Source organism: Meriones unguiculatus, chromosome 21 (assembly GCF_030254825.1).
Source record: "Meriones unguiculatus strain TT.TT164.6M chromosome 21, Bangor_MerUng_6.1, whole genome shotgun sequence".
NCBI lineage: Eukaryota > Metazoa > Chordata > Mammalia > Rodentia > Muridae > Meriones > Meriones unguiculatus.
The window spans coordinates 41,247,379-41,258,171 of NC_083368.1; the positions used below are offsets into that span (position 1 = coordinate 41,247,379).

The 10,793-nt window shown below is 39.8% G+C and overlaps 1 protein-coding gene across 1 annotated transcript; it reads right to left on the reverse strand.

The window, feature by feature from the left end:
• Positions 1-3,520: 3,520 nt before the first annotated feature.
• Positions 3,521-10,460, reverse strand: Ndufa4 (NDUFA4 mitochondrial complex associated). The gene is made up of 4 exons (XM_021663565.2): positions 10,299-10,460; positions 9,373-9,461; positions 8,522-8,582; positions 3,521-3,733 (listed from the first exon to the last, which is right to left on the reverse strand). The coding sequence occupies exons 1-4, from the start codon at positions 10,338-10,340 to the stop codon at positions 3,677-3,679; spliced, it is 249 nt and encodes an 82-aa protein (XP_021519240.1). The 5' UTR covers positions 10,341-10,460; the 3' UTR covers positions 3,521-3,676.
• Between the last annotated feature and the right edge of the window lie 333 nt (positions 10,461-10,793).

Below are 10,793 nucleotides of genomic sequence, written 5' to 3' on the forward strand. Positions count from 1 at the left end.
CCAAAAATTCAACCAGAGAACTCCTTCAGGCGATTAACACCTTCAGCAAAGTGGCTAGATACAAAATTAACTAAAAAAAAAAAAAAAAATCAGAAGCTCTCCTGTATACCAAAGACAAAAGGACTGAGAAAGAAATTTGGGAAACAACACCTTTCACAATAGCCACTAATAACATAAAGTACCTTGATGTGACTCTAACCAAGCAAGTGAAAGACCTGTTCGAAAAAAACTTCAAGTCTCTGAAGAAAGAAATTGAAGATACCAGAAATGGAAAGATCTCCCGTGCTCATGGATTGGTAGGTTAACATAGTGAAAATGGCCATGCTGCCTAAGGCAATCTACAGATTCAATGCAATTCCCATCAAATTACCAACACAATTCTTTACAGACCCTGAAACAAAAATTCTCAACTTCATATGGAAAAACAAAAAACCCAGAATTGCCAAAACAATCCTGTACCACTGATCGTCTGGAAGTATCTCCATCCCTGATCTCAAGCTGTACTACAGAGCAATAGTAATAAAACCAGCATGATATTGGCATAAAAAACAGAATGGTAGATCAATGGAACTGAATAGAAGACCCAGAAATAAACCCACACATCTACAGATACTTGATTTTTGACAAAGAAGCCAAAACCATTCAATGGAAAAAAGAGAGCATCTTCAACAAATGGTGCTGGTCTAACTGGATGTCTACATGCAGAAAATGCAAATAGATCCATACTTATCACCCTGCACAAAACTAAAGTCCAAGTGGATCAAAGACCTCAACATAAAACCAGACACACTAAACCTAAACCTGTTAGAAGAAAAAGTGAGGAAGAGCATAGAACTCATTGGCACAGGAGACAACTTCCTGAACACTAACAGCACAGGCTCTAAGAGGAACAATCAATAAATGAGACCCTCATGAAACTGAAAAACTTCTGTAAAGTCTGTAAAGACTGTCGTCAGAACAATATGATAGTCTACAGACTAGGAAAGGATCTTCACCAACCCTATATCTGACAGACGTCTAATATCTAGAATATATAAAGAACTCAAGAAGTTAGAAAGCAACAAATCAAGTAATCCAATTAAAAAATGGGGTATAGAGCTCAACATAGAATTCTCTGTAGAGAAATATAGAATGGCAGAGAAACAAAAAAAATGCTCAACATCCTTAGTCATCAGGGAGATGCAAATCAAAACGACCCTGAGATTTCACCTTACACCAATCAGAATGGCTAAGATCAAAAGCTCAAGTGACAACACATGCTGTAGAGGATGTGGAGAAAGGGGAACCCTCCTCTATTGCGGGTGGGAATGTAAACTTGCACAACCACTTTGTAAATCAGTCACTTTCTCAGACAATTAGGAATACTGCTACCTTAAGATCCAGGTATACTACTCCTAGGCATATATCCAAAATATGATCAAGTACACAACAAGAATATTTGCTCAACCATGTTCGTAGCAGCTTTATTTGTAATAGCGAGAACCTGGAAACAACCCAGATATCCCTCAACGGAATGGATACAGAAACTGTGGTACATTTACACAATGGAATACTACTCAGCAATTAAAAACAAGGAAATCTGGGATAGCTCACTCAGGATGATCTTTTCCAGATCCCATCATTTACCTGCAAATTTCATGATTTCCTTGTTTTTTATTGCTGAGTAATATGCAGTTCAGGGTCCAAGTGGGTTTCAGAGTAATAAGAACAGGGACTTTCTCTGACATAAACTGAATGGCCTGCTCCTTAATTACCTCCCCCTAAGGGGGAAGCAGCATTACCAGGCCACAGAAGAAGACAATGCAGCCACTCCTGATGAGACCTAATTGACTAGGATCAGAAGGAAAAGAAGACCTCCCCTATCTGTGGACTTGGTGAGGGGCATGTGTGCAGAAGGGGAAGGAAGGGAGGGATTGGGACGGGAGGAGAGAGGGAACCATAGTGGGGTACAAAGTGAATAAAGTGTAATTAATAAAGAATTAAAAAAGGGGGGGGGGAATCATGAAATTTGCTGGTAAATGGTGGGATCTAGCAAAGATCAACCCGAGTGAGGTATCCCAGGAGCAGAAAGACACACACAGTATATACTCACTTATAAGTGGATACTAGACCTATAATATGGGAAAACATACTAAAATCTATATACCTAAACAAGATAATCAAGAAGGAGGTCTCTCAATGATCAATCCTCATTCAGAAAGACAAACGGGATGGACATTGGAAGAAGAAAACAGGAAACAGGACAGAAGCCTACAGCAGAGGGCCTCAGACTCTACCCACAAGTGCATCAAAGCAGATGCTCAGACTCACAACCAAACTTTAGGCAGAGTGCAAGGAATCCTATGAAAGAAGGGGGAGATAGTGGGACATGGAGAGGACAGGAGCTCCACAAGGAGAGAGAATAAAAAAAAACTGGGCACAAAGATCTTTTCTGAGACCGATACTCCAACCAAGGACCATTCATGGATATAACCTAGTACCCCTGCTCAGATGTAGCCCACGGCAGCTCGGTATCCAAATGGGTTCCCTAGTTAGGGATACAGGGACTGTCTCTGATATGAACTCAGTGACAGGCTTTGATTTCCCCCCCTACCCTCCCCCCCCACCATGAGGGGAAGCAGCCTTACCAGGCCACAGAGGAGGACAAAGCAGCAGTCCTGATGAGACCCGATAGGCTAGGGTCAGATGGAAGGGGAGGAGGACCTTCTCTATCAGTGGACTTGAAGAGGGGAATGGGAAGAGATGAGGGAGGAAGGGTGCGATAGGCAGGGAGTGAGGGAGGGGGTTATCGGTGGGATACATAGTGAATAAACTGTAATTAATATAAAAAATAAAAATTTAATTAAAAAAATAAAATGAGGTTAAGTCATGTATCCCAAATTCAGGTTCAGTATGTTTAGTCCTGTATAGATAAAATTTATATGCTTACATTAAAATCAAAACTATCTCATTGAATTAGTATCTGATGTGATGACATACACACTTTTATAAAAACATGGTATTAGGCTCTAAGTTTACTTGCAGAGTCATCACTGAAATCTTGTCTGTAGGGCCATCTGTGCCCAAAAACTGAGGTTCATATTGGGAAATTTCTAAATGCTCACTTACTATTCCCCAACCTAAGTAGCACTCAAAGGCCCAAGCTTAAAGTCACTGATTATGCTGTTACCCAGGCAATGAAAAACTCCAAAAAAATAATTTAAAAAGTTAACTTACTGTTTCAGCATCAGCCAAGAACAGAAACCCAGAGCTTTCTATTTTGTTCATTTAACAAAGGTTTGAATATTCTTCCCAACAGCCCTTTGATTAATTTTGAGTTTGAAGTCAACAAGTGTGAGTCTACCTACATACACACACTCATACACACACTCCCAGCCTTATTAAAGGGGCATAGAGTCTCATTTTCAAATGTATAAATATAAAGGAATTCAAAAGATTCTTTAAATCCTAACACTTTCATTTCCTATATACTGGCTAAAAAGTCCCGTATGGATTCCCAGCATTAAATAAATGACACATGTCAAGTTTCAGAGATTTATTCATCAGTGTAATAACTCCAAAAAATCAACATGATTTCATGCATTAAGAGGAGAGTATTTCCTGGTTAAGTGGAAAATTGTGCGGATGGCTTCAGGAAAACCTTCATTGTAAGCAGCTTTTGGGTGAACTTCACAGTTTAGAAGTCGGGGCCTTCTTTCTTCAGTTTGCTGTAGTCAACATTCACTGAATAGAACTTAGAAAAAAAATTATAGTTTAGATTACCAGAACCAGATACAGTATAGAAATTTTAGAATTTGATGCCTCAATTTTCTCAAGTAAAAATTCAGAAATGAAAATTTAATAATATTTAATGATGCAAACTTAATTCACAAGAAAGTATTTCATCTAAAATTGCAGTGTTTTGAGATGGTTTGGGGGAAGTAAATAAAGCATCCAACCCATAGTTTAAGTATACTCTACTAGTTAGACTTACAGAGAAATTCTATTGCAAAGTGAATAATTAATTTCTTCTGAAGCATAGTTCTAAGTTTTTAGTTCATCTCCATTACACATATGGGAAAATCTCTAACAGAATGTAAGTATATAGAATTGTCACCATAGTTAAAGAGCTGCATGTGTGATGTGTAAGAACTTGAATCAAAAACATGGCAGGCTAGTGACATAATGCTTTGTGACTCTCCAACTCTTCAGCTGCACACTGTCTTTTTCTTAGAGATTTTTCTAAACTCTGCCAGTCTAAACTCTATCAGCTATTTTGCTGCTGATAGCTTTTAAGTAATATGGCACTTATACATGTTTAAGATTTCCAAATATGTCCTTACAGTCAATTAAAATTCAGTTTATAAATAAATTTTACTGTGATAATGCTAAGTAATGTCTAAGTGCTAGCGAGGTTTTGTTTTTTTTTTTTTTTCCTTTTCTTTTCTCTAATGATATTCTGAAACTAGTCTAGAATTTCTACTGGAAAAAACTGATTATCATCTTAATTTTTGTGCTAAAAAATTGAGGAGATAATGCTGTAAATCCTTAAAGATTACTTGATTTATCTATAAAAGAATCATAAGCATTTTCTCTAGAGTTTGTGTGCTGGTTTGAATAAGAATAATCCACATAGGCTACTATATCTGAATGCTTAATTACCAAGGAGTACAGCTCTGAGAGGATTAGAGGATTAGGCGTGGCCTTGTTGGAAGAAGCAAGTCACTGGGGGTGGGCTTTGGGATTTCAAAAGCCATGCCAGGCCCAGCTCTCTCTCTGAAGATCAGGATGTAGCTCCCAAATGTATTCTCCTGCACCATGCCTGCCTGCGGCCATGCTCCCTACTAAGAGCATGTTAATGCACTAAGCATCCAAAACTGTAAGCAAGCCCCCAGTTAAGTGCTCTTTCTCATCTGAATTGTCTTGTTCATGGTGTCTCCTCACAGCACTGTAACAGTGCCCAAGACAGTTTATACCGAGGGACAATTTCACAGCCGGTATCAAAGCCGGAAAGGACAGCAGTAGCTTAGCCTATGTGAGGGAGGCCCTGGATTCCTGCCTTTCCACTGTGAAAAAATATACAAACAGATTTCTTCAGACCGCCTTTCCCTCAAACACTCACTTCTTTATTGTATGCAGCAGGATCTCATACAATACAGCCTAGGGTGGCCTCCGAGGTGTGTCTAAAGATGAGTTTAGTTTTCCTGTCTCTTCCTCCCAAGTACTGAAGTGAAGGCATAAGCCACCACACTCAGTTTTAAGAGTTCTAGGGATGTGCTAGGCTAGCACTTCCCCAGCTGAACCACCTCAGCCCCTTACTTGACTGTTTAACAAAGAAAAATCTCCAAATTATAACACATATTATTATCATGAAATCCTTAGGTATACACAGACCTATGGCTTCTTGGACAGAAAACTGTAAGTAAACCAGCAATATTCTTTGCTGACTGTCTTAAGAATCAGTTTACTTAGACAACAGAACAAGTTATGCTGGTCTCTAACATGTTCACATAATTAGGATATTTACAGATGGATATGAAGGTATAATTATATCATAAAGAAAATAAACATCTAATAGATGCCAACAATATCTAGATGCTGTTTATCTTACTTAATCATCACAATTCTTTGCATTGTCACTGCTTTATAAAAAATCCAACTGAAGATCGAATTGTAACTCACTTAAAACAAAATAACCTAAAAGGCTAGAGAGTTAACTTAATGGCTAAAAGTGTATACGGCTCCATCTGAAGGCCCAGAATACAGTTCCCGGCACCCATGTGGGGTGGCTCACAACCACCTTGGTTAACTCCAGCTCAAGAGATTGACACCTGTTGTCTCAACAGGCACCTGCACTTAGGTGCACCAATACACAATACATGTAATTCCAACCAATAAAATACATCTTTAAAAACAAAACCACATCTAGGTGGTTGTTGCTAGGTGGTGGTTGCTGACAGTGTATGACTTAAATCAGCATATGTGAGGCAGAGGATCTCTAAGTTCAAGATCTGCCTGATCTATATATCAAGTTCTAAGACAGACATGGCTACTTTCTTAAACCAACTGTTTTGTCAGTGATGCACGCCTTTAATTCTGGCAGTCTGGAAGCAAAGAAGCAGGCAGGTATCTGAATTATTCAAGGCCAGTCTAGTCAACACACTGAGTTCTAGCATTATATAGAGACCTTGTCCCCCGCCTCAAAAGCTGATAGGCTTTTGATGTATTTGCTTTGTACCTAAAATTCTCTTTGGAAGTAATTTTTTTTTTCACTTCCATGTCTCTACTGTTTTTTCTAAACAGCGGTTACCCTGAAAGCATCCTTGGCTGTTCTGATTAATCCTGGCTTTGAAGCATCTCTTCCATTTGCCTAATCTCTTGTTGTTATATGAGCTTGCGTTGGGGAACCAATAATTCCTTTTATGAAGCAAATATTCATGTCCTCCTGAAATTTCTACTGAAATTGTAGTTTCCATTGGGATGATACTTAGAAACTGAGCATTCGAAAGGTAATTAGGTTATGAGGACAGAGCCTTCACAATTAGACTGTTTTCTTTATAAAAGAAAAACAAGACAAGAGTGTCTATATTGTTTCCTCTTGTGAATGCATTTGGGAAGAGTATCTTCACTAGGAACAGAATTGACTGACTAGCACCTTGGTCTCAACACTTCCCAGTTCCATTAACTGTGATAACTTCCTGTTCCCTAAACTTACCTATGATTTTTTTTTATCATAGGTACCTCAAATCTTACTGTCTTAACACAATAAACTCTTATTTTTTATTCCCACTGCTGTTTCTAAGTCAACTACTCCGCACTCATTTCATTCCAATCTTAAGTCTGATGATATGCCACTTTGGTTCTGAGAGAAATGAAAAGAATAATGGATCAGAAACAAAATAGTTCAAAAGTGGTAAACATCGTCCTCTTGTCTCATCATTTGCCACAGAAAGTAATATGGCTAAATCTGAGGTATGTGGGCCAGAGAAATAAAATTCTTTGAGGTAAAGACAGAAATCTTGTCACAGGACAGCCAAGGCTACGCAGAGAAATCCTGTCCTCAAAAATTTTCTGAGGTGATGGAAGAATTAACTATGGAGACAATAACCTATCTTACCTAATTAGTTAGGTTTAGAAGTAAAAATAAGTAGACTTCATTTATTCCAGGCTTACAAATCTAGATTTAGTTCTCTTCACCACTCTCAGCAACATTCTTCAGTTTTTACTCTCTATTAGCTACAGGTACTCAAGGATCAGGCTATGCCTTAAACATTAGGTTCTGATTTTTGTTTCATTTTGGTTTTGGAGACAGGGTTTCTCTGTATATCCCTGGCTGTCTTGGAGCTCACTCTTCAGACTAGGCGGTCTTGAACTCAGGAGAACTTCCTGCCTCTTCAGGTACTGGGATTAGAGGTGTGCCACCACCGCCCTACACTAACAATAGGGTCTTAATGCAGTAGCATTCTATTTCCAGTTCACAGGGCCTAACTTCAGCCCAGTGTCATCATATTCCAAACACTAGTAACTGGCACAACTATTGGAATCATCTGGTGCATTTCTGAAAAACAAGTATACAATACTCCATTAAATTCTTTGGTCAAACAACCAAATTCTAGTTCTTTCTTTTTCTCTTTAACATTTCTTAGATGTAGATACATTCCCCCAATTTCACCCTCCTGAATAACTGGTACTTAAATTCCTAAAACAAAATTACAAATTCAAATGCCTGTATTTTTCAGATGGCCTGTTTCAGCTTGGCTAATGATTTTTCAGTTGTATCTTTAAAGGACAGCAGTTTAAGTACTTACAAGCCAAATTATAGTTGGGTTAAACAGGAAGCTCAAAGTAAATAAAGAATAATTTTAAAAGTTGCTATGAACAGTATTAAAAACACCTATCTCGACCACAGACTCTTTCCACAAGTCTTAGTCAATGAAGGCTCACTGTGACTCTTCTTCACTGCTAAAGCAAACTTCTGGTTACGTAGAAACAACTTGAATATAATAGAAAACATATGGAAGAATTACACTTTAAATAAATTGTACGACATGAAAATTATACCCAAATACAGCAATATCCTTGACAATATGAAGGTTTGCATGTGAAAATATTACACATAAGAAAGGTTGTTTGGTGAAATCAATATTCTTGGTATATGAACAAATTCAGAGAGTGGCTATATAGAATGCTCTTCCAGGAATGTTAAAGTCTATCTATGAGTGTTAGCTCATGGCTAAATCAATTTTCATGCCTCCCTATTAATCTTCACCTAAATATTTGAACCATACGAAGAAAAATTAGCCAACCAAACCACCCAAGGGACCAGAGCTGCCTATACTTCAACAGCAACAGCAGTGGCAGCTGAAGCATTATGAAATGCAAACCCTTATTCCCAGATAAGTAAAGAGACAGGGGCCCTTCAAAATGACTTATAACGATAATGGCATCTTACCTGCATGTGCCATTTCAAGAAAAACTACCACATAGCCACGTTTCTTATATAATATGCTGTCCTGAGACTTTTAACAATTTTGTACTTTACCTTGTATTGATCATTGGGACCCAGTTTGTTCCAAGGCTCTGGGTTATTCTTCCTGTCCCAGCTAAAATGAATAAATTATAATTGTTATGGTAAGACACTACTTAAAATAGGGTTTTAAAAATATTTCCTTAGAAGCTAGTCTTTTGAATAGATCAATCTCATTTCCTATACTATGGCATTATTTTCATTAAAGAGTTAAGCAGAACTAGAATTCATAGTTAAACAAGTATGCACCTAGTAAAATCACAGAACACAGACTTTTGGTATATCTATTTTCATCCCTGTCTTTATAACAGAAACGGTTGTATTTGTATTAAATCTATTTTATCATGCAGATAATATATAAAAGTGTAAAAAATACTCAACCAATCATTTTCCGGCTGCAAAAAGAATCAGTTTATTGAGGAAAAGTTGGTAGAACATTTGCATACGATAGGAATCGTGATTAAGTATTTCATTAAAAAGCAATTATCGTGCCAGGCTTGGTGGTGCACAACTTTAATTTCAGCACTAGAGAGGCCAGCCTTGTTTACAGAGCAAGTTCCAGGGAAGCCTGGAAACACAAAACAAAGCAGCAACAACAGCACCCAAACAAAAAGCCCGTTATTACCCCAGCCTTCAAAATGCAAGACTTGGTATTAGCAATTCTACTTTACCCATAGGAAACTAAAAGTCAGTGAAATTAGATAAGCTCATGAAGCAGGAAAAGTACACGTGAGCTGCAGAAGCAGCCTTGGGGCTGACTGCATGGCTACAAAACTGTAGTTGTTTCTACTCTGTGACTTCTCCCAAGACTGTGGTCTCCAGCCCAGTCTCTCAACCATCCAAGTGTTAAGCATTTTTGGACTCACCAGACATCTGGATTGAACATTGCTAGGCGCAACACATACAGTGCTGCTCCAGTGCCTCCTGCTCCAATAAATATGAAGAGAGGGATCAACTAGAACCAAACAGAGAAAAAATAGTAGCCATTATCACATTCCTCAAACCTGTCCAAACTAAGGCTACACTGGTTTCTACAGGTCCACTACTTTGCTAACTTGCTCCAAAATGTGAATAAAGGTTGAGCTTAGATGGAAGCAATGTTTCTTTTAATTGTATTCTAAAGACATGATCTGTGCAAAAAAACATGTTAAGTGATTTGGGTTTAAGAGTCTGACTTATCTCTAAGGAGTAAATTATATGGGAAAATAATCCTATAAGTACATTCACCTCTGTAACATGAGAACAAGAGGAGGAGGGGAATCCCTTGGAAATCTACTCAACAGTGGCTCTGAAAAGTTCTGTGAACATAACCTTTGTGAAATAAGGAGCATTATTAGCTATCACAAGCACTAGTTTTAGGAATGAACTCTGTCAAGGTTTCCAAGCAAGGTGAGTATTACAAGATTTCGATCCCTTGTATTTCAGAAGGCTTGGTGGTGCAATGCAGTGACCATAAAAGCCTCAAAAGAGCCTAACAAACCTGACCTCTCTTGGGATTCTATCCACTCAGTGTACCCTCCACTCCTCTTTAGACCAACCAATCTGAGAGAGCGTGGCCACAGCGTTCAAACTCCCAGAATGTTTACCTTTCTCGCCGAAGCCTGCCTCCTTGTGCTTCACGCAAAACCCCGCAGTGGAAAGGAACGTTCACAAATAAAAAAGCTTCCAGCAACCAGGTCAACCCAACCACAGACGGGGTGTAACCCCAAGGAACGGTGAAAACAGAGCATCCCCAGGGGACAGAGGCAGGCGCAACCACAACTAAGAGGCCTGGAAAAGATCGTGAACTTACGCTGGGATGCTTCCTGGCCTGCCCGATAATCTGGCGGAGCATGTCTGCGGCAGAGGCCTACTTCCACAGAGAGAGGAGAACAGGAGCAGGACACACGCTGACCCGCTTCTGCAACCCGGATGAGCGGACGTCCAAAGTCATCCAGGACCTCCTACCTGAAGGACCCCTGGCTCCGAGGGCACCCTGCAGCAGGAAAGCCCGGCTGCGGCTGTCCTCTGCCGTGCCTGAGTGGGCGGCCAGCCCTCTCGCGTTCGTCCCAACCACATATTTCCACTGTGAAGCTCAGCATCCTTCATAGCTCCACGGCGCGTCTCTCTGATGGGTGTATTTCTGCGTAGACATCAGGACGTCTCGGCTGAGCAGACAGGCACTTTCCGGGACGACACGCGTCGGCGCCGGGTCAGCCGGCGGCCGTCTGGGAGCGCTCTCCGCGGGCGCGGCTCCTCCGGCGGCGCCTCCCGCCCGGGCCGCGCGCCGATGCGCTTCGGGGCGCGC

Coding starts and splice junctions, on each gene's coding strand:
- Ndufa4 (XM_021663565.2), bottom strand. CDS start 10,340: ATGCTCCGCCAGATTATCGGGCAGGCCAGGAAGCATCCCAGC. Junction 8,583..9,372: donor ATGTTCAATCCAGATGTCTG/GTGAGTCCAAAA, acceptor TATTCATTTTAG/CTGGGACAGGAAGAATAACC. Junction 3,734..8,521: donor GTCCCAATGATCAATACAAG/GTAAAGTACAAA, acceptor TTTTTTTCTAAG/TTCTATTCAGTGAATGTTGA.